Raw genomic sequence first — 23,414 nt, forward strand, 5'->3', positions numbered from 1 at the left:
GTGTAGAAACTCAAGTAAAGTTCAAAGGCAAGCGGAGACCAGTGGAAGCAGGCCGACAGCTTAGCAAAACATTAGTGACACTCAAGCCAAAAGGAGAAGCTTTCGTCAGAAGAGGCAAACCCGATCAACATGGACGTTGACCCTCTAAGTGGGGGAGAGTGTAAGGGGGGAGTTTGGCCATAGGCAAACTCAACCCTATTGGCAAGCTGTGTGGCGTATGGAGCATATCAACGTACGCGGACGGGAGGACCCAAGTTGGTATAAGAAACACTATAGGGGGACAGGGACTACCCTGGCGTATGGATCTCCGCCGCCCCCTGGGTCAGTAATCGGTACTGGCTTAAGTGATCCACCCTAGTCTGCTAGAGACTAGGAGAGTCGGGCATACGTCCTTCGGGAAGGAAGGCGGATGTCTCCGTAGGGTGGAACCCTACGGACATTATGGGGGCCGGTGAGTGTCCCATAGTGCGAGCCCATTCTAGGGCGAGGCTTGCCCCACAAGGAGACCCTTTCGGGACGGAATACCGACAGAGGCATTGACAGGACCCTTCGGTAGGAGTTGGCTGGCCGAGACTTGGGGAAGTCGAGGCGCCACATGGGGCTTTGGCTCGACACAGAGTAACCCCTGTGATAAAAGTTATACTAAAATTATAAATATACTAAAATATACTAATATACTAAAATTGTACTAAAATTATACTAAAATTATAAAAAATACCTGTACTCGCAAAACGACCTCCTACGCGTTGGGTCGGCTGTATCCCATGGGGTCGGCGGCTCATCGCTCTCCTCAACCTCGTGATCACGTGCAACTGCAGACTGTCGCACTGCCTGGGCTACCACATCCAGGTAGTCCTGAAAAGAATCGCTATCAGGCTCTCTGTCATCAAAATCAGTCGCCCCTCTGATCCATGAATATCGGGCTGATCCACAATCGGCCCCTCCTCACCTGCTCCGTCGCAGCCCCTCTCAGCCTACGAGTAGATCCATCAATACCACGCAATCTCGTATGCCGTGGTGTATCATCCTCGCCGCATATCTAGACGACGAGCAAATGACGGGATGGATTTCCCACCCCTAGTAGGCCGTTCCGTCTACAAAAAAAATTACACTAAATTAATACAATTGTAAATAATGTAAATTATACTAAATTTATAAAATTATGCTAAAATACTACTAAATTAATACAATTGATAATAATAAATTACACTAAATTAATAAAATTATAATAAATTATACTAAAGTTATACTCAATTTATACTAAATTATACTAAATTTATACTAAATTTATAAAATTACCCTAAATTAATAAAATTGTAAAAATCATGCTAATACTATACTAAATTTATACTAAAATTAAACTAAAATTATAAAATTACACTAAATAACTAAAATTTTAAATAATATAAATTTTTATAAAAAACAACGTGCGCGTAAGGGAATCACGCCCGAACCACTGGGCGGGCGTATAAACATCACGCCATATTAGTGGTTCGGGCGTATGAGCCTACCACTGGTGCGGTCATGTGGCTATCACGCCCGCACCACTGGTCGGACATGATACTCATACGCCCGAACCACAGATCGGGCGTGATTCTCATACGTCCGACTGCGATTCCGGCGATTTTTTTCAAATCACCAACAGATTCAATTCGATCTAAAAATCAACGAAATAAAGCGGTAAATCTTACCATTTTAGCTTTTCCTTTATGATTTCTGTCACCATCCATGATTCGGTTCACTAATTTGTCCGGATTTGAGCAAAAATCGTATAGGGTTCTTGAGAGGTTTTGGGTTTTTTCAAATTTAGTGCAAATGGTAGTTCGGTCTATTTCCGGGGCTAGAAGTATAAATTAGTGGCTGGGTTTAGTAACCCACTTTTTTTTAATGATGATGAATTTTTGATAAAATAAACCCATCTAATGGTAGAAAAAACAAAGTAAAGCTTATTTTGTCAAAAATAAAGTAAGCCCACCTTAACATTTTATGTAAATTTCCCTATTTTATTGACATTTAGGTGAAATCTCCATATATATGTCGCACACAAAAAGCCCAAAGCTTTCAGAACTAACTACTATCGGGCTTATGAAGCCCAAAGCAAGCTAAAACGGTGTGCCCATCTACATTATGCGCAATTTGGCGGGAATCTGTTCCTCACTTTCCCGCCACAAAGAGAACCCAAGCAGCCATTTTGCTTGATTGCATCAGTTTTCAGTACACATTTTGTGTTTTCATATTTTCGCAACTCATCTGATATTCACGAAACAGGGCAAAAGAAGAGGAAAAATATTGAAATGGATGCATATGGTGGATACTTCGCCGACGTCAAGGCAGAGCGGGTTGAAAACATTTTCCTCGACTTCCTGAAGCGGTTGGTGTTTTTTTCCCCTGCTTCTACATTTATCCCTTGAATCTAGTTCGGGATTGGTTAAACAAAATTAATGGTTTGTTTTGTTTGAATTCGGTATTTCGATCAGGTTTGGATTGGATGGGCAAAATAATATAAGAGAAGCCTACTATGAGTCTGAAATTGAGGCAATGAAAGCGAATGAATCTTCCACTATGTTCATAGATTTCTCTCACGTTATGCAGTTCAATGATCTGCTCCAGAAAGCCATTGCGGATGAGTATTTGAGGTATGTGTGCTATTTCGTCCACAATTTCGACCTATTCGACAACCCTACTAATCACATCGTTGATTTCTTTTCATTTTAATTTTAGGTTTGAACCATACCTGAAGAATGCCTGCAAGAGATTTGTGATGGAGCTGAAGCCTACATTCATATCCGATGATAACCCTAATAAGGATATTAATGTGGCGTTCTTCAATATCCCCTTCTCTAAGCGGTAACCCAACTATTCATCATTCTGTCTCTCTTTTTATTATAACAGCTTTACGCCCTCAGCTTTCCAAGTTTTGAATATTCAATATTTTAGTGATAGTGAGGTTCAATTGCTTTTTATGTCTTGTAAATTCATCTCCAATTTTAGTCCTTATGTTTTTTTGCTCAAAGTTTAGTACTTGGAGTAATTACTGTAGCCCAAGTAACGGATTATACAAGTCATTGGTTCTCGAATTTAAAATGGAATTTTAGTTTCAATCCCGGAAATTGTTGTTTAATTATTTAGATTTATCGGAAACTGTCCTTTTCAGTTTAAGGGAGCTCTCTACGGCTGAAATTGGCAAGCTTGTATCAGTGATGGGAGTTGTGACTCGCACAAGTGAGGTAAGGCCAGAGCTTCTACAAGGAACTTTCAGATGCTTGGATTGTGGTGGCGTTATCAAGAATGTTGAACAGCAGTTCAAGTATACTGAGGTTAGTTTTTAGATATAGTATCCCATGATTTGAGCCTAACTTTTTTGCGTGCCTAATTCTATATTTGCCACCATAATTGTGAGATTGCAGCCAACTATTTGTGTGAATGCAATGTGCAATAACAGAATGAGATGGGCATTGCTTAGACAAGAGAGCAAATTTGCAGATTGGCAGAGGGTCAGAATGCAGGAAACTTCCAAGGAGATTCCTGCAGGCTCCCTTCCCAGATCTTTGGATGTTATTGTTCGCCACGATATAGTGGAACAGGCTAGAGCTGGTGATACGTAAGACAATTTATTCTCTGTTGATCTTTGAGTTGATCCTTTTGCTTTCTGATTTTGCTTAATTTAATTATGATTGGATTTATCTTGATTTTGTTTAAATGTTTCTATGCCCCAGAGTCATTTTCACAGGTACTGTGGTTGTTATTCCAGACATATCGGCATTGGCATCCCCAGGAGAGAGAGCAGAATGCCGTCGAGAAGCTCCGCAAAGAAAGACTTCTGATGTTGGACAAGAAGGTGTGAGGGGCTTGCGAGCCTTGGGAGTTAGAGACCTCTCCTATCGCCTTGCATTTATCGCCAATTCATTGCAGGTAGGCTTGTGGCTGGCTATAGGCCAAGTCTAAGTCTGTTGCTGCTGCAATGATCATGTGTTTTCATATTTCTTTAGGTTTCATGAACCAGTTTTTTTTTTTAAGGTTTGTGATGGTAGAAGGGATATTGACGTCAGAAATAGAAAAAAGGATGCTGATGAAGATGACACCCAGCAGTTCACAGTATGTTCACCATATCCAGTTATTGCTTTTTGTAGTTGTATTCATAATTGACTGCTATTTCCTATAACATTCATTTAACAGAAATTGTTGATTCTTTATCTTAGGATAGAATAAGGGTTATATTATATCTGTTGTTTTATAATCACTATGGTCAAGTAGTTGCGCATAATAGAGAGGAAGAAAATTTCAAAACACTACACTAAAGTTCATATCATTTATTGGGCAGGCAGAGGAGATAGAAGAAATTCAAAGAATGAGAAACACTCCTGATTTCTTCAATAAGTTGGTTGATAGCATATCCCCAACTATTTTTGGTCATCAAGATATCAAACGAGCAATCCTTCTTATGCTCTTGGGTGGTGTCCACAAATTTACTCATGAGGGCATTAACCTTAGAGGCGACATTAATGTCTGTATAGTTGGAGATCCCAGCTGCGCGAAGTCTCAGTTTCTCAAGTATGTTATGCTTAGTTTTTCTGGTATTGTTTTTCAGTTTCAGTTTGCGCGTGTTGATTCATTTGTTTATCTGGGTCTGTCTTTCACAGGTACACTTCAGGTATTGTCCCTAGATCTGTCTACACGTCTGGCAAGTCCACATCTGCTGCTGGATTGACTGCAACAGTTGCCAAAGAACTAGAAACTGGGGAATTCTGTATTGAGGTTGCTTTCAGTTTGTCTGCATCTTTTAGTTACTTTAAATTATTAAACCTAATTTACTCCTATCAGTCATGACTCTGCTCTTAGGATATACTCTTCATACCAGTTATCATTGTCTTCTTGTCTTTGAAGAAACCCATTGCTGACTTTTGGCAATGTTCTTTCACTAAATTACTAAACAGGAAAAAGATGAGATGAACTCTACAGTTAAACATTATGTCATAAGTTATAGGATGTCTAGAATAAATTATTGTGATGTTATTTGCAGCGGATTGCAAATGGAAATGTTGTGCTTTTAACCTTATTATCTCATAATGCTATAAATAAGGAACTTCTAAGCTGCTTTTAACCTAATTATCTAATAATGCTATAAATAAGGAACTTCTAAGCTTTGTGATTCTATTGTCAGAGTTAGTTTTGTAGGTCGAGTCTTAGAAGATCACTTTGGAGAACGTGAAATATAAATATGATAGTCAAAGCTGTTTAGTGTAGCATTAATTATTATATCAGACTATAAAGGCAAGAATCCATGTAGATACCTAGTACGGAAGTGAGAAAAATTTAGTCCTGAAGAATCAAATATGCTTTCCCATGTATATTTATAGTTATTTCTTTTACCCAGCCTGCATTTTGTGAATCCATGATCCCATTTTCTCTAACATAATGTATTAACTTTTTTTTTTTGTGTGGGTATCTGCAGGCTGGTGCCCTGATGCTTGCTGATAATGGAATTTGTTGCATTGATGAATTTGATAAGATGGACATCAAAGACCAGGTAATTTATCTACCTTGCAGCCTGACATGTCAGTTGAATAGCAATTTCTGATGTCAATATCAATGGATTTGAAGGTTGCAATTCATGAAGCCATGGAACAACAGACAATAAGCATCACAAAAGCTGGGATACAAGCGACACTTAATGCTCGAACATCAATCTTAGCCGCAGCTAATCCAGCTGGAGGACGTTATGACAAGTCTAAACCACTCAAGGCAAGAATGTCTTTTTACATGATATCAGAGTATTTGGCTGGTTAATTAACGACTTGCTTTTATCTTGTCATTATGATACTCAGACTAACCATTTGTGGCATTATATTTCCAGTATAATGTGGCTCTTCCTCCTGCAATCCTTTCAAGATTTGATCTGGTATATGTAATGATTGATGATCCAGATGATGAAGTTGACTACCACATTGCTCATCACATTGTAAGCGTTCATCAGAAGCGTGAAGCTGCACTTGCTCCTGAATTCACGACAGCTCAACTAAAGCGTTACATTGCCTATGCTAAAACTATGAAACCAAAGGTTTTGTGCTTCATCTTTTCATCAAGTTCTGGCTTCCTTTTCTGGCTGAAGAATTTTTTCCCTGTACATGTCTCATTTTAGCTTAGCTAAATTATGCAGCTTAATTCTGAAGCACGAAAACTGCTAGTGGAATCTTATGTTGCTTTACGGAAAAGTGATACATCTCCTGGTAGTAGAGTTGCTTATCGCATGACAGTTAGACAGCTTGAAGCACTAATCAGACTCTCTGAAGCCATTGCTCGATGTCATTTGGAAAATCAGGTCCTTTTAATTTGAATTTTTATATTATTATCATAAGTTCATTGCACATAGCTTGAGACTTAAAGAGTACTTCTCTACAGGTACAACCACGCCATGTTCGTTTAGCAGTTAGACTGTTGAAAACATCTATTATCAGGTAAGAAAACTTCAACCTTATGTTGCATGGAAATTTTGATTTTGAAACTTGTCGGGAAGCTTTTTGAACAATGTTTCTGTAATTAAGCAAAATGGAAACTCGTTTCTAAATGGAAAATATGTTTGCCAAAGCGTACTTTTTTTTTATGGAACTTCTATATAGTTCCTTTTCCATTTCATATATACTTATATATATATAATTACAGCTGCAGCTTTATAATTTTAAATATTATAAATATACCCTTGCAAAAATTTTACTTGCATGTTTTCCCAAACTATGCATTTCCTATATCTTTTACAAATGCAATTCAGTTTTTGTTTCTGTTTCCATGTAGCATGCTCAATTTTGCTTTTTGCATTGTTTTTAATATGATTTTGTTTGGTCATGCAGTGTGGAATCCAGTGAGATTGATCTATCTGAATTTCAAGACGCAAATCGTGGTGAGAATGGAAATGATGGTGGTGGTGATGGAAATGGTGGTGATCAAGAAGATGATGCTCAACCTAACAACAATGGCTCTGCTCCAGCATCTGGAGATGCAGGTATGATTCTTCTTACAGCCTGTTTCGCTTGTATGTAGTTCAGTTCTTGAGTATTTTCAGCTAAAATTGGGGCGATCGATTTTGCAGCTGGTGAAGCAGGTTCAGCAATTCAACAGGGGAAAAAGCTTGTCATAAGCGAAGAATACTTTCAGAGGATTACTCAAGCCCTCGTCATGCGTCTTAGGCAACATGAAGAAGCTGTAATGCGAGATGGTAAATGAGAAATTCATTTCCTTGTTTCCTTTTACTATAACTTGTATTCATGATTTAAGCATGCTTGTGGTTATTCTTGAGTCCCAGTATGCAGCTTTGGTCTAAATAATAGACGACTAATATGAGTATTTTCCAAAATTGGAATGAATTTCAGGGAGCGGGTTAGCTGGAATGAGGCAGAGGGAGTTGATCACATGGTATATAGGTGAACAGCATCAGAAGAATAGCTATACTTCTCAAGAGGAAGCAAAGAATGAAGCAATTAAAATAAAAGCTATTATAGAGGTAAGAGGTGCATAGATAGATAGATTTGTAATAAAAGAAAAAGTTGAAATTGCTAAAAGGTTGAATGGGTTATGTGGGCAGAGTTTGATACGCAGGGAAGGATACTTGATAGTTGTAGATGATGGGAGGCAAGTGGAGGAGGAAGGTGAAAGGCAGCAAAGAGTATCTAGAGATAACAGGATCTTAGCAGTAGCTCCAAATTATGTTGTGGAGTGAGTGATGTGATGTGATGCATCCATTCAAACAACGCTCTACTGTACTCTACCCTACTCAACTACCGGCGGCATAAGCATGTTTGTATTGTAGCTAACATTATATGAATATGATAGAGAGAGCTCAAATTATTTTCCAAAAAGACTATGTTGGATGTAGGCAATATTGCTTATGGGTTTTGTAAACTCTGTTACCTTTTAACAACAACATGGTCCAATCCAAATGCCCCAAAAAATATCGTTGACCACCTGTAACCGGTTATTAAGTTGAGTAGGATCCATTAACTAATTTATTCTACTTCAGTAAACTTGTCACTTCCTATGTATGTATATTAGATAAGACCCAAAAAACCTATTTGATCTTATCCATGTTCTAATATATGTGTTATTTCACCCAATTCTTTTTTCTTTAGACTATTCCCAGATGACCATATCTTGACTGATTCAAACAATTGTAACAATCATTTCATATAAGAAATATATAACACAAGGATCATCTATGTTTTGTTTGAAGACTATTGTACTCTCACTAACCCTTTTGTTCACACAAGGATCATCTATGTTTTGTTTGAAGCTGCATTTCTTTATTCTTTTATCAAAACACTTATTCCAACTTCAAGTTCTTTCTTCAACCCATAAATGGACTTTTCAAATTTACAAAATCTTATTTGTATTTGCTCGTATGACTTGCAATTTCAAGCAAGATCCTATGGAAATTACCTTCCATGTTAGTTTTTCTTCTTGAAAACTCATTTGCACCTATTGGATTTAATCCTTTTAGGTGGATGGATTAAGGTTTGTACTTTGTACATGGAGTCCATTTTAGATTTCATAGTGTTTCTTTATAGATAATAGGCTTATCGTTATAAGCATTACACGTTGTCTTCTCCAATTAGAAATGTATATTTTTAAAGGAAGATGACATTCTAATATGACCTATAAAAAGGGTGCATATCCTTTCATGAAGTTATGATAAAAAAAAAGCCTGTTAATTTTTAGCCAAGTTAAAACAATGTCATTATTGAAAATGTCACTATTTAGGTGACGTGGTGGACCAAATAAGAAGAAAGTGTGTGTTTGTGAATTGTCCAAGTTTTCTTAACTAATTGGCCTTATGGTGGTTACATAAGGCAAGCAGTGGATATGCTTGTGGAAGGTAATTGAAGAGAACTTGGAGAAAGTTACTAAATATGGAAAATTAGTGTCATTCTAACAAGTAAGAAGACCATTTTTCTGGTGGTTATACGAAGGGTGTAAGTTAGTGAGAGCCGTTAAGATAGGAACGGATTCAGAGGGAGGTTTGAGCACCAATTGATCGTTAGAAAATGCTAAAAATTTAATAGAAATTGTGTATGAGTTTTTAATTTTTTTTATGTAAAAACGCCACAAATATAAATTTAGCACCCATAAATCACGAGAGACAATGAATACTGGATCTGTCAGTGCGTGGTAAGGAGATCATGAGAGGTGTTTATCTCTCTACAAACTATGTTTTTCAGTTTACAATTTTGAATTTCTGTATTTTCTTTTCTTTCAAGCACATTTGCTTTTGCTTGTAATCTTTTTTACTTCTTTTGTTCATAACAATCACCTGAAGCAAATTCCTAGTTCGTAGCTTATTATAAACTGCTAACATACTCTTGCATTTATTATTTTTTCTCCAGATGAGTCACAATAAATATATATATTGTAACATTCCGGTCCAATACCGTGTAGCTATGAAGCACGGATACTTCAACATGTCCGCGTATCACGTATCCGATACGTTTCGGATACGGAAACTCCCGGAAACTTCTAGAATACGTTTCGGGGCCGTATCCGTAATATTCAAAAGTTAGATACCTGTATCTGTCTGGGACACCCGTTTCCCAGACAAAACGATTGCATTTCATTTCAGAAAAAACAGAGGTAAACAGAGCAATTATGGCCGATCCTTATTTGAAGGGAAAACGAGCAGGAATATCCAAAGGAGTACGTGGATCTTTATGTGCAACAATAAATCTTAGGTAAACCAAAAAGACAGTGAGAAAAACTTTAGATGAATCGGAGCTAGAATCCCTATTTGTTGGTGAAGATATAAATAAACATTGAAGAAATAGATTTTTAGTATTCAGGACAAAAGCTTTCATTGTTTTATCTTTTTTTGACATCATTTATATTTCATGTATCTAATAATTATGGTTAGATAAGAGTTTTATAATTTCTTTTATATGTATTTATTTACAAAAATTCAAATATAAAAATATATTTATAAATGTGCCCCAATATTTACACGTTTTCCCCACGTTTCCGAGTCCTATGTTTTATAGAAAAGACGTGTGTCCGAGTAACATAGCCGTGTAGATATTATCTATTTTAGCCCAAATCCAACACATTGGACCTCAAAGCTTTAAAACGCGTTTGCATGCATTTGATTCATCCCTTACAAATAAGACTCAGTCACTCTCTCTCCATTTCCGATGTGGGTTTCAGTTCATTTCTGCCCCATCGTTATTCTTTAGGATCGCTTTTTGCTCAGGCCTTCTATCCCAACGCCACCCACTCCGGACCGAATCATTACATGATAATAAAATAATAATATATTGTTTTCGAAGAAAGTAAAATAATAATAATAATAATAATAAGACTTAAATACTATTTAATACAGTTAAATAGTATAATACAAATTGCAAAACAAACACTATAAAATTAGTGATGTTATATATATATATAATTCATTGTAAGTTACATAGGATTGATTGGTTATTAATTTAGGGTTCAAACATTAACCATTAAAATACTACAACAATAAAGCTTTAGTCCCGAAATGATTTGGTATCGGTTTAAAGATGCTATGAGCATAAAATTTTCTTATAATATTGACTAGCTAGGAAGAAGAATCAGAAGAAAGAAAGAAGATAAAGATAACCATTTCTTTTTTGTTGTATATGAAAATATATAAGTTGAGAAAAGAAGAAGGAATACATAATACAATACATAATGAACAGAGAAAAAATCCAAAAGAATTACAGTCACAAAGATGATTTACAAAATCACCACATCTTCAAGCCTTTGATGGTTGAGCAGCTTCCTCCACCTTGGCTGGCGGTTCCTCCTCCAGTACTTGAGCAGTCTCTGCCTCAGGCTCCGGTTGTTTCTTGTCTCCCTCCTCCACTGCTGCTTCCTTCTCCACCACCGGCACCACAATAAAACTGGAAACTTTCTCAAATATAAACACAACTGGCCCTGACACATAGTTTGCTCCAAACTTTGAACTTGCTTCTGCTACTGCTTTTGATCCTGGGAATTCTGTTTGTTTCATATATTTATATATATCAGTCTTCTGTAATAAATTCTTTATACATAAACAATAAATAAATAAAAAACCTACCAATTTTGACAAGCTCCTCAAGGAACTTTTGAACTAAGGTGGAGTGCTTCTTTAATCCTGAGTCTTTAGGATCCTTAACTAAGGCCTGTTCAATTAATTTCATGTAAGAAGAAAAGTTTCCATTTTAAAAATAATTAAAAGATGATGATGATGATGATGATAAACTGACCTTGATTTCAGTTGATGAAGCTTCATAAATTTCTACAACTTTAGGTTCAAGCTCACCCTTCTTCTCCTCAAACTCCTTGTTTATTTCTTCCTAAACAAATATATATATATATATACAAATTAGTAACAAGAAATATATAATTAACAAGCTTCAAGAAAAAGAAGAAGAAGACCTTGGATTCATCAAAGGATTTGCAAGCTTCAGCAGCAGCAGTTTTCTTGGCAGGATCTTTCTTGAAAACCTTGTTAATGGCTGGGAGAACCTTTGATTTCCAGTAACCCATAGCTACTACCTTCTCTTATTTTATCAAAATACTCAACTCAACAAAATTTAATCTCTCAAGGATTAATACACAATATTTAAGGGTAACATGCAGACCTATATATATATATATATATATATATTAATAATTTTATTAATAACTCAATATAAATCTAAACCGCAAAAATTAGTAATATTATTATTTTTTTTTTTTTGAAAGAAGTAATATTATATTTATGCAGGAGAAAAATGAAAATTAATTAATTAATTTTATATATTTTGGAATAATCTTGTGTATAAACTTAATTAATCTGGACTAAATATGATTTAATCTGAAATGTAATGATCAAAAGTGGACCTCACTGCCAACTGTCTCACTTGCTAATACACATCAAGTTTAACGTTATGCCATCATATATTATAGACTTTATCTTCCTTTCAACTGCCCCTTCATTTCTCTCTTTAATTACCAATATGACATTCATTTAATCCAACATGCATGACCGAAAATGACCTTTTATCCTTGTTATGATCATTCTATTATTGGGATAAATGAGGTTAAAATTTACCCCTATTATTATTTTTTTGACTTAAACACCCCTATTATTTAAAATATATATATAAATTTACTCATAATTTTGAACTAGTAAAATTTTATTCTAATATTTCCGAGTAATTAGATCAATTTTACTTTTATTTAACCAAAAAAAATATGAACAAACTATTTTTATTTTAATAATTTTACTATTTTGTTACAACTTTCAAATTAAATTTTTCAATCAATTTGAACAATTTTATGTTTTTTATTAAGTTATTTGTAACTGTGTTTAGGGTCCGTTTGTTTTACCTATTATTTATTGTTTGGTGTTACGGTTTACTGTTCGCTGTTGGAAAAGACTGCTTTTCCAAAAGTATGGATTTTTTGTTTTTGTAAAAGACAACTTTTCAAGTGTAAAAGACAAACATAAGGTTTCTAACCAAACACCTAAAGCTCTCACTTTTGAATGTGAAAATGCAAACAGGAGCATGAAAAGTAGTAACCAAACACTCTCTTAATAATATAATTTACATAGATTTTTGTAATTAATTTTTATATATCAATTTGATTATTGATCTTTTAATAGATTTTTTTTTTGTTTTGTAACTATTAATGACACAACTTGACTGAAAACGACATTTTGGTCTTTGTTCTTATTATCGTTCTAAAGGTTAATGTTTAAGGTCGGTTTGGGTTAGCTACTGTTTATGGTTGCTGTTTATTGTTTGCTGTTGAAAAATATTGTTTTTTTTTAAATATGAATTTTCTGTTTTAGTAAAAGGCTACTTTTCGGGTGTTAAAAGTAAACAGGAAATCTCTAACCAAACACTTAAAACTTTCTATTTTGAAGTGAAAAGGTAAACCGAAATATAAAATCAGCAACCAAACACTTCTAAATTTGTCATTATCATTTTAAAAAATGTAAATGAAATAGCAAAATTTTATGTTAACATTTCAAGGCAAAATCATTTTTGTTAAATTATTTAACTGTTACTTGATTTTTTAACCCAAAGAAGTTGGTGAATAGGTAAATTAGCGAGAAGGGGAAGGGATAAAATTGGGTAAAAGGTGGGGAATAAGAGGGGGAGATGACAGCTGGCAATGAATAAAATGAAGGTGGCAAGTACCTAAAAGTGGGACCTAGGAAATATATTAGTGTTTACAAATATTGACGTTGATCTGTAAAACATAATATTTTTTGGCTTTCTCTAAACTTCTCACGTGGCTCCGCTGGTGCTTCAATCACGCCGTCAATGACAAATATATCCCTTTTTCATATTCACTCTTTCTTTTTTTGGGTAAATTACACCCATGGCCACTGATCTTTATCCATTTAACATTATGGTAACTTCAATTTTTAACAGTATAACCATTGAACTTTACACATTTTAACACCGGTGGCCACTCAACGCCTCAAAACGACCGCTGATGGTCTGAAAATAAAACAATCGAAGAGTTAATGATATTTTAAGAAACTTTAATTCTTGAAAATTTTCGTTTTGAGATCATTTAGGTGTTGTTTCGTTAGGAGAGAGAAAATGAATTTTTAGACAGAAAAAGTTCCAAGAAATGTGATTTTGGAAAATAAAAAATATGCTTTCATGGTAAATGTTGTTCTGAACAACTTTAATTCTTAAATATTTTCATTTTGAGATCGTTAACGGTTAGTTTGAGGACTTGGTTAAAGTTGAGTGACCACTGATGTTAAAAAGTGTAAAATTTAGTGGTTATACAATTAAAAATTCAAGTTCAGTGGCTACAATATTAAAATGGGTAAAGTTCAGTGACTATTGGTGTAATTTACCCCTCTTGTTTTATCATTAATTAATTTTATATAAGCTTCAAACTCAATCAAGTCTCTAACTATAAATTTTAAAAATCTATTGAATGTTTGATCATCTAAAATTATCAATTAGATTTTGAATTTGGGTGTCTAAACTTCTAAATTGCCAATTATATTATCAATTTATATTAAAAGTTTCAATCGGATCCCATATCTCAATTCGAAATAACATTTTTTTTTTATAATTTTCAGATATTATTCAATATTTTTTATGATATTTTCAGTTTTAATTATATATTTAATTATTTTATATTTTCAAATCTGTTTTAATTAGCATGTTTGATTTTTCAATTTAAATCGGATAAATTTTAGCGAAATAAATATTATATATACACATAAGAAAATATATTTTGATCTAATATATTAATTTTGGTTCGATTTAACCAATTTTTTTATCAAATCCAAATTAATAATCAAAATCTAAGATATCGGAAAATAATCATCAAAACCAAATTAAAAATAAGAAAACCAACTTTTCTTTAAATTATGAAATGGTTTTAATATATGTTAAAAAAATTTAATTGCCAATTTAGGAAGGTTAATAATTTAAATTGAGTTTTAATATATAGTTGAGAACGTTAGAGATCTAATTCAGCTCTAAACCTTTTATATACATTTAATTTTAATTGAATTCAAAAGAAATATATATTTTTTCTTTGGTAGGAAGGGAAGGGAAAAAACAAACAAACAAAAACCTAACCCGGGATCAGTCTAGGAAGACTGACCCCAATCCTATCCTCAAGAAGAGAAGGTAACAGAAAAGAAGGAGGAACGGAAAGGGTAGAAACACCTAACATCCCCCATGCCCAGCAGCTGCCAAGCGATCCGTCACGCGGTTTTGTTCCCTATAAATATGGGAGAAGGCAAGAGAATCGAAGGCAGGACGAAGCCTCAAGATGGCTTTAATGAGATTCTGACTCTTAAGACAAACAGCATCCGAAATCCTGTTGATAGCCTCGTAATTGTCAGACTCCACCGAAAGCCTTTTAACACCCATGCGAATGGCGAGTTTAATGCCTGACAAGATCCCCCAAAGCTCCGCAGAAAAGGAGGAGCCCGTACCCAAGTTATGGGTAAACCCAGCCAGCCAGGCGCCACCAGCATCCCGAAGAACTCCACCAGCAGCAATTCTGCCATTACTAAGGCAGGAGCCATCCGTATTCAACTTGACAACCCCTTCTCTGGGCTTACTCCAACCAACTAACTGGACCTCTTTATCCGGGGAAGGGCGAACCAGGGGCTCCTTCAAAACTCTTTGTAATAACAGAGAGTTTTTTCGAGAAGTAAAACCGCAGGTCAGGAATAAAGACAGTCTTCTCAGCAAATAACTCTTCATTCCTCCATTTCCAAATTTGGTGACAAATAATAGCGAAGAGAATAGCCCCGTGCTCCATACTGGCCAACAAATTCCCATTGACGCCTTCAGAGAACCAGTCAATATCAGAGAAACCCATAAAGGAAGGAAGGATGTGGTGAGGAATGACCCCTTCCCAAACATTTCTACTATTCGGGCAATCCCTCAAAGCATGGCACAAGGTTTCCACATGGCCGCTGCATCTGCTACAGGCACCAGATACAGCCAAGTGCCTTCTGTGTCTATCTGCATTCGTGAGGAGCCTGTCTTTGACTCCCAGCCATAGGAAACTCCTAATGCGGTAAGGGACTTTGAGGGCCCAAATGGACTTCCAAATTTCCAAGGGAGGATCAGCCATATTAGGGGTAAAAGCTTCATAGGCCGATTTACAAGAATAAGTACCATTATTAGTCAAGGCCCATCAGTGTCTGTCCTTATCCTCCTCCTGATTACTAATCTTCACACCTCTAATATTAAGGAGGGTCTCCAGGCTAAAGAAGGGGTCGAACTTAGACCAGATCCAGTCTCCCTCCGAGTCCACCACATCAGCAACTTTCCAGGAGAGGAGATCATTCGGCGGAGGGGCGATGCACACCTCAATCAACGGTTTGTCACCAATCCAGGTGTCATACCAGAAACTAATGGATCTCCCATTACCCACCTCCAAGCCAATCCCCGTACAGAACTCAGCAAAAACAGCACTAAGCCCTTTCTAGATGAAGGAACAGCTGACAACCCTCTCCTTCGGGCCACCAAAGATTCTATCTTTCCTATACTTGCCGCACAGAAGACGAGCCCAAAGGGAGGAGGGGGATTGCCACATTCTCCAAAGAAGCTTCATTAACAGGACTTTATTATTGTCCTTAGCTTGCCTTATACCAAGACCCCCCCTGCTCTTAGGCAGGCAGGCTTCCTTCCAAGGGATCAGGTGAACCTTCCTCCCATCCCCAGACTCTCCCCACAGAAAACGCCGATTAATTTTATCAAGGTCGTTGAGGACCGGCTCAGGGAGCTTACAGGCTTGCATGATGTGATTTGGAGCAGCGCAGTTGATAGACTGGATTAAAGTAATGCGACCTGCAAGGGAAAGAGAATTAGCTTTCCAGCTAGCACACAAACCGTTAGATTTGTCCAAAATGTCTTTAAAAGAGGCTTTGGAAACCCTGTCACTATGAAGAGGGACCCCAAGGTATTTCCCAAACGATTGAGTCAGGGGAATGCCAAACATCTCACTCAGTCTTCTACACAAGCTATTATCCATATTCTTGGAGCATAGCATACGGGATTTATGGATGTTAATCTTCTGGCCAGAAGCCCCACAAAAGCAGTCGAGGATATCCATCACAGCCTTAATTTGTTCCTTATTACCCTCCACAAAAAGCATGACATCATCAGCAAAGAGTAAATGGGTAACAGGGGGGCAATGTCTGTTGATGGAAACAGGGTGGAGAGTCCCTTTGCTCACCGCCTCTTGGATCAGGTGAGACAATCTTTCCATGGCAATAACAAAAAGGAAGGGGCTCATAGGATCCCCTTGACGAATACCCCTGGATGGAGAGAACTCATCCGACATGTCCCCATTGATCATAACCTAGAAAACAGGAGAGGAGATACACTTTCCAATCAAATTCCTCCAGTTCTCCGGGATACCAGCTTTGGCTAAACTATCCAGAAGAAAGCTCCAGTTCAACCTATAATAGGCTTTCTCCAGATCCAGCTTGAGAGCCGCGATCCCTTTCTTGCCTTTCTTAATCTTCATAGAATGGACAACCTCCTGGGCAATAACAACGTTATCCATCAATTGTCTTCCAGGAACAAAGTTCCCTTGATTTTGGCTGATAATATCCGGAAGGATCTTCCGGATTCTATTAGCCACAATCTTAGTAATAGCTTTATACAAGACATTACAAAGACTGATGGGTCTCATCTGGAGGAAGGAAGAAGGTTTGGCAACCTTAGGAATCAAGACAATGAGGGTTTTATTAACCAAACTGATATCGTTCGAACCACCAAAGACACCTAACACAAAACTGTATATACCCTCTTTCACAGTGTCCCAGTGTTTATGATAGAAACTAGCGGGGATACCATCAATACCAGGAGCCTTAGTGGAACCGATGCTGGAGAAGGCCAGATCAATCTCTTTAAGCTCAATAGGATGGAAAGCATCATTAATAGCATCCTCCCCCAAACGAGCAAAGGAAATGCCAGAGTGGGCACTCTCCAGGTCCACAGCTTCCTCTCTGAACAGGTTCTTGTAGAAATCAAGGGCAAGGCGCCGAATGTTCTCCTCCTCAAAAATCCACTCACCACTGGCGTCTTTAATAGCCTCGATCCTATTTCGCTGTCTCCTAATGATCGTTGAGAGGTGGAAAAACCTGGTATTCCGGTCCCCGTCTTGAATCCAAGCCTTCCTAGATTTCTGGAACCATAGAAGCTCTTCCTGTCTAAGCACAGCTTCTAACTCGTTCTGAAGAGCTCTAAGGTGACCATTTAGGCTATGATCGAAATGAACCTCCAAGCAACGCTGAACACCTTCCATTCTCCTCAAGAGTTTGTTCTTCCTCCTGATAATATGACCAAAAATATTTTTATTCCAAACAGCCACATTCCTCCTGAATTCCTCAGTAGCGAGGAGAACATCAGAGTGGGGAAGCCAATTGCTTTTAACGAAATCCTTAAACTCGGGGTGAGACTCCCAAGCCACCAGATACCTAAAAGGTCTATTACCTTTCAGCCGATTTCCTTTGACCAAATTAATGAGGATAGGGCAATGGTCAGAGTGACGGAAAGGGAGATTAAGCACCTTGACCTCAGGAAACCTATAAATCGCTGCAACATTAGCGTACACCTTATCCAACCTAACAAACACACTATTCCTTTTCCAGGTAAATTTGTGGCCAGCAACACCCAGGTCCGAAAGCCCGCACATATCCATACTTTGCTTATGATTAAGACACCGGTTCACATAATGATTACCCCCTCCTCTCTGATCACTCAAGAGGGCAATGTCATTAAAATCCCTGGCAACCAACCACGCCTCCACCATGTTAGAGCTAAAAGAATGAAGGATCTCCCACAGCCTTCTTCGGTTAGTCAAAACAGGATCAACATAGACGAAGGTAATAAAGAAAGGTTTATTACCAGGGTAACACACCTTACTATGGATGAATTGACTGTCCATAGTAATAATATCAATATTGACTTGACCTGGCTTCCAAAAGAGCCAAATCCCCCCTGTCCGGCCAGTAGCCTCCGACCTGACGCAATTCCAATTCTTAAACTTTCTAACCACCTCATCTGCTTTGGCTCCACTGACCTTGGTCTCTAGAAGAACAAAGCAGGAAGGGTTAAACTGTTTAATGAGATCATTGACATGAATGCGGGTAGCCTTGCTCGCCGCACCTCTAACATTCCAAACGAAGAAGTCCATCAGAGGGGGAGACTACAGACGCAGGCCCAAACCCTAGATCAGGTATTTGTTCGGGGCTCCGGAGAGCCTAGAGGAAGTCCCAGAAGGACCCCTTTTATCCCAAGAATTCAAACCATGAAGGTTCTTTTTAGGTTTCCCTTTGGGATTCTTCATGTTTAACTTACTCACTCCTATAGCTTTACTAATAGGAGCATCAACAGGAGGATGTAGAATACTCGCCTCCCTACTCAACCCCTTCCCAGCTGATAGGATAGACTGGGGAATCTCTTTGGCTTTAGCAGAAGCATTAGAGACAAAGAGAGGATTAATAGAATTACCCAGACTAGAGGCATGCTCTACCGACTCCAGACCAGGCATGCTTAAATCAATCTGCTTATCAGAAGGATCCGAGTCCTGATCTTCCTCCATAGACAAAACACCGAACCTTGACCCGGAACCCAAAGCTGAGTCCACTCCAGTCTCAATCCCCTTCTTAATATCCGGGGGTCTGACCTTGATCTCAGGAGCAATCTGGAGGGTAGTCATCTTCATACTGATATCTGGTGAATGATTAGAATTAACATTAGCCCGTGGCTTCCTTCTCACTGGCCTCTTGGCAAGCATCCATGGGCCAAAACTCCTTACTTCCCCTTGACTCTTCTCAGCTTCGCCTATGATAGGTTGCACCAACTCCTCCACGTCCTTCCTCCTCTTAGGACAACCCTCACAGGTATGGCCAAACATACCACATTCATAGCAGATGTTGTGTATACCTTCATATTCAATATGAAAGACCTTGTTTTTAATACTGAACTGAGAAAGAAGAGGCTTAGCGAGATCAATATCGATACAGACCCTGGCAAACTTGCCTCTCACTGCCCCAATGGTAGTCTTATCAATATGGTGGACTTTCCCAACAAGGCTACCAATCTTGTACAGGAACCTATCACTGTAGTATTCAAGAGGTAGGCCCGGGAACCTAACCCAAGTAAGGATCCTGTTAACAGAGCAATTATGGGGATCAAAATTTGGGACCCAAGGTCTCAGAGCCAACACATGATTGGAGATAATATATGGACCACCATTCACAACAGCATTGAAATCCTCAGCCCTTGTGAATTTAATGACATAATAGTCATTCTCAAGGTCTGTGATAGTAACCTTTCCTTTCTTTGCCCATTGAGCCTGGATCCTCTGGGCAAAGTAATTGAAACTGATCCTTTTCCCCAACACAGTGACGATTAACGCCAATTTCCACTTCGATCTCATGACCCGCTTGTCTTCTGAGGACAGCCGGATCCTAGGACACAGCGGGTTATCAGGCTTTCCATCCTCAGAATCGGAATCAGAGAGAAAATCCCCGGAATCATTCTCAAAAGCATCCACCTCCATCATGGGATCCTCCTCTGACACCCCTAGCACCTTATCCCTCCAGGAGGGGGCTCCCAAATCCACGGAAACTCCCGCTTGAGCGGCTTGCGCAGCCTGTGCGGCTTGGGCGGCTTGCGCGGCCTGTGCGGCTTGCGCGGCCAGGACGGCCTGCGCAGCCAACGAAAGCCGCAAGGCATGCTCATCATGCTGGGGAGAGACGGCATGTAATCCCTGTGGCCTAAGCACCGGAAGCGGCCCTACCACTCCGGATTCATGCGCGCCTCCATCCGCGACAAACGAGTCCAGGGCCGCGGCCGCGACACCAACACCTTCCAGCCCCCGATCGGCCGCCGCATCCCTAGAAACCCCCAACGGAACCGTCGCACCCCTAGCACCCCCCATCGAACCCGTCGGATCCGCCTCCCCACCATCCACCCACTCCGATCTGCTCCTATCCCTGGACCGATCCCTCCGAATCCCGTTGCTCCGCCTCCTCCCCCGAGGAGATCCCTCGGATCTCCCATCATCCGCCCACGCCCACGCCTCATTGATCCCGGAGTCATTGCCCCGCCCGCGCCCCGCCACCGCCAGATCCGACACAGGCCAGCCGCCCGCCTTCACCGACCCATCCCCTTAACCTTCACGATCGCCTTGGTCATCGCTTTGAGAGAGAGAGAATTGAACCAGATTTATAATTGATTTGATTTGTTTTTATTTTGATAAATAAAAAGAAATATTTAAGAAATTTAAGGTTCTAATAAAAAATAAAAATTTCTAAAATTTGAATTGAGTATTTAATGTTTGAAGTAGTAGTCCCTTTTACAGTATCATTCAAGGTTTCAAATATTAAAACGAATAGTTTACTTACACGACACAGAAACATAAAAGAAAATATCATATATGTCCCACTCTAATTATTTAAATTATATTCACCATATACCATAAAACACATCATTAGGGATGTCAATTAATTATATAAATTGATCATATTTGTGTCATATCGATTAAAAAGTTACTATTTAATGGGTCCATGCAATGCAATGCAAACATTTTCATATCATTATTGAGTCAATCTGTATTTGACCTTCAAAACATATTTAACAAACTCACAACCAAATGATAAACTAACCAAACAATATGAGATAACTCTCTCAAAATATAACTGCTCAAAAAAACAAACGGTCAATCCTTTTCTTCTTTATTTCTTTTCCCTTTTTTATCAATTTTTTTTATTTTGTTGATCTACTTTGAGAAGAACAAAAATTTTCATTCTTCCTCCTCACATCGGATTAAATTTCTGTATTTTTTTTATTGCTTTTTAAGTCTATATTCATATATTTCATCGGAACTTTTTATCCGTCTGATTGTATCTGCTCTCTATTATTCTCTCGGTTATACTTTTTTCGAATTTAACAAGAGCGAAAATGATTTATCTTATCCGTAGATCAATAAATCTACGTGGTTGCAACAAAAAAGATTCAGATCCGAATATTCGGAATAGTTTAAAAGATGAAGTTTGGATTGCAGATGTCTTTCTACAGATTTGGATTTACGAGAAATATATTATTGTTTTGTGTTTTTTTACGTCTTTTATGAGTTCTTTTGCTCTTTGTAGTCATTTTCATCCATTCGTGGATATTGTATTTACCTGTAATTATGTGGGGTTTTATTCTTTATATTTTGTTTGTTATACTTTTTTTCATCTAATGAAATTACAAGCAATTTCTAAAAAAACAAACAATACGAAATTTCAGCTAATTGATGTTTAAATCCACGAGAGAGGCAATTTTTTTTACAGAGTCAAAGCAATCAATACAAGAGAATTATAAATTCCTTAATTTCATGAATACTCTCTAAGAAAATTCTATATCCGTTGTGATCGAAAAGCGAGTTTCATGGAGTGGAAAATGATCAATTAATATATCAAAACCGAATATGTAAACTGCATTAGACTCATTTTGACGGATTATGTAAAAAAAATCAATTTTTTATGATTTCTAAAAAATAATCTTGATTAAATTTTATATGAAAATTCAATTTGAATAGAGTCGTGGTCCAATCAACCAGAAAGTTAAAAACAGTAAATTAGAGATGATTATTTCTGTTACATAGATTCTGAATCAACGGATACAATCTATTATTTTTTAACATCTTTGTCTTTTGAAATGTAGTCAGGGGCAGAACCGGGGGGGGGGGGGGGGTGGTTAGGGAGGGCTCGAGCCTCGGCAGGCGGTCGGAAAATTGAGAATTTTTTTTTAGTAATGGTGTCTGGTAATATTTTGGAGAGAATTATATTGACTCTATGTAGTATTACTTCAATGTTTAAAGGTAGATGAGTTGGTTAAAGATGCTTACTTCGATTTGAGAGGTCCTATGTTTGACTCCTTTCAACCTCATTTTTTTAAAAAGTTTTTATTTATTTTTTATTTTATTTTTCAATAATTATAAAAACATGCTACCATTATTAATTAATTTAAATGGGCTCTTTATTTTTATTTTGATAACACTTTTGAATTCATTTTTAATATGTCTTTATCATTTAAAAAAAAAGTAGACATATTTAATATTCATTTTTATTATGTCTTTACCATTAAAAAAGTAAACATGTTTAATTTTCTATTAGTTCAATGCTAGTTTCTAAAAAAATGATAACATTTTAACAGTTTTAATGCGTTGGAGACTAAAAAAAAATTGCCCAACCCTGACGGACTAGACTTTGAAAATTTACCGTCAATCGCACAATCAATTTCGATTTTTTTTTGACGTTTTGAAATTTTTTTTACTGATATGTTTGAGCCCCGGATCATCCGAGGTTCTGGTTCCACCACTGAATGTAGTACTTGTTTTCTTATGTCCGATGTAGTTTTTTAATTAGTATGGATACTAATACAATATAAGAAACATAAAAAAAATACAATAAAATCAATTTACTTAGATGATTAAGACTTTCTAAATGGACATATTTTCACAAGGGAATTTAAAAATGAATTCTATGTATGAAAATGCATGAAAATGAATAAGAAAATGGCTTGTTTTCACTATGTATAGGGAAGTGACGTCTGCTCATGTCACTGTCCCGCTAATAATGGATAGGGCGTTGATAGCACATATATTTAGAGAGAAGAAATGGACAATAAACTTTCTATTATTCCTCGAGAAAATTTACTATGTGCCTGGCATACCACCTATGTGGTATACCAAGCCATTCAAAATATGACAAGTGTCAAAAAAATAACAGCTAATTAAAAGATAAAAAAAACTCTTATAGCACGATCTAAATTCCAATACTTTCCTTTCTCAAAAATAACTATACAGTCCTTCTCCTTCTTGGCCCCTTCTCCTTCTTTTTCTGAATCTTTCCAAAAGATTAATCTTCTCTCAATTCATCT

General features: G+C 37.3%; 2 protein-coding genes across 2 annotated transcripts; one reads left to right on the top strand and one right to left on the bottom strand.

The window, feature by feature from the left end:
• The first annotated feature begins 2,157 nt into the window (after window positions 1-2,157).
• On the top strand, window positions 2,158-8,022 carry LOC136206604 (DNA replication licensing factor MCM6). The gene is made up of 18 exons (XM_065997725.1): window positions 2,158-2,371; window positions 2,478-2,636; window positions 2,722-2,847; window positions 3,155-3,317; window positions 3,408-3,601; window positions 3,717-3,912; window positions 4,018-4,095; window positions 4,322-4,551; window positions 4,641-4,755; window positions 5,453-5,527; window positions 5,602-5,742; window positions 5,855-6,058; window positions 6,158-6,319; window positions 6,400-6,455; window positions 6,846-6,997; window positions 7,085-7,210; window positions 7,365-7,495; window positions 7,577-8,022. Exons 1-18 carry the CDS (start codon window positions 2,295-2,297, stop codon window positions 7,709-7,711), a joined length of 2,520 nt encoding a protein of 839 aa, XP_065853797.1. The 5' UTR covers window positions 2,158-2,294; the 3' UTR covers window positions 7,712-8,022.
• Window positions 8,023-10,605: 2,583 nt separating this feature from the next.
• On the bottom strand, window positions 10,606-11,612 carry LOC136206612 (plasma membrane-associated cation-binding protein 1). Its single transcript, XM_065997739.1, has 4 exons — window positions 11,419-11,612; window positions 11,247-11,336; window positions 11,078-11,162; window positions 10,606-10,995 (listed from the first exon to the last, which is right to left on the bottom strand). Exons 1-4 carry the CDS (start codon window positions 11,527-11,529, stop codon window positions 10,751-10,753), a joined length of 531 nt encoding a protein of 176 aa, XP_065853811.1. The 5' UTR covers window positions 11,530-11,612; the 3' UTR covers window positions 10,606-10,750.
• Window positions 11,613-23,414: the final 11,802 nt, after the last annotated feature.

Source organism: Euphorbia lathyris, chromosome 1 (assembly GCF_963576675.1).
Source record: "Euphorbia lathyris chromosome 1, ddEupLath1.1, whole genome shotgun sequence".
In the NCBI taxonomy this organism is placed as follows: Eukaryota; Viridiplantae; Streptophyta; class Magnoliopsida; order Malpighiales; family Euphorbiaceae; genus Euphorbia; species Euphorbia lathyris.

Coding starts and splice junctions, on each gene's coding strand:
- LOC136206604 (XM_065997725.1), top strand. CDS start 2,295: ATGGATGCATATGGTGGATACTTCGCCGACGTCAAGGCAGAGCGGGTT. Junction 4,756..5,452: donor CTGGGGAATTCTGTATTGAG/GTTGCTTTCAGT, acceptor GGGTATCTGCAG/GCTGGTGCCCTGATGCTTGC. Junction 6,456..6,845: donor TTGAAAACATCTATTATCAG/GTAAGAAAACTT, acceptor TTGGTCATGCAG/TGTGGAATCCAGTGAGATTG.
- LOC136206612 (XM_065997739.1), bottom strand. CDS start 11,529: ATGGGTTACTGGAAATCAAAGGTTCTCCCAGCCATTAACAAGGTTTTC. Junction 11,337..11,418: donor AATCCTTTGATGAATCCAAG/GTCTTCTTCTTC, acceptor ATATTTGTTTAG/GAAGAAATAAACAAGGAGTT. Junction 10,996..11,077: donor TGAGGAGCTTGTCAAAATTG/GTAGGTTTTTTA, acceptor TGAAACAAACAG/AATTCCCAGGATCAAAAGCA.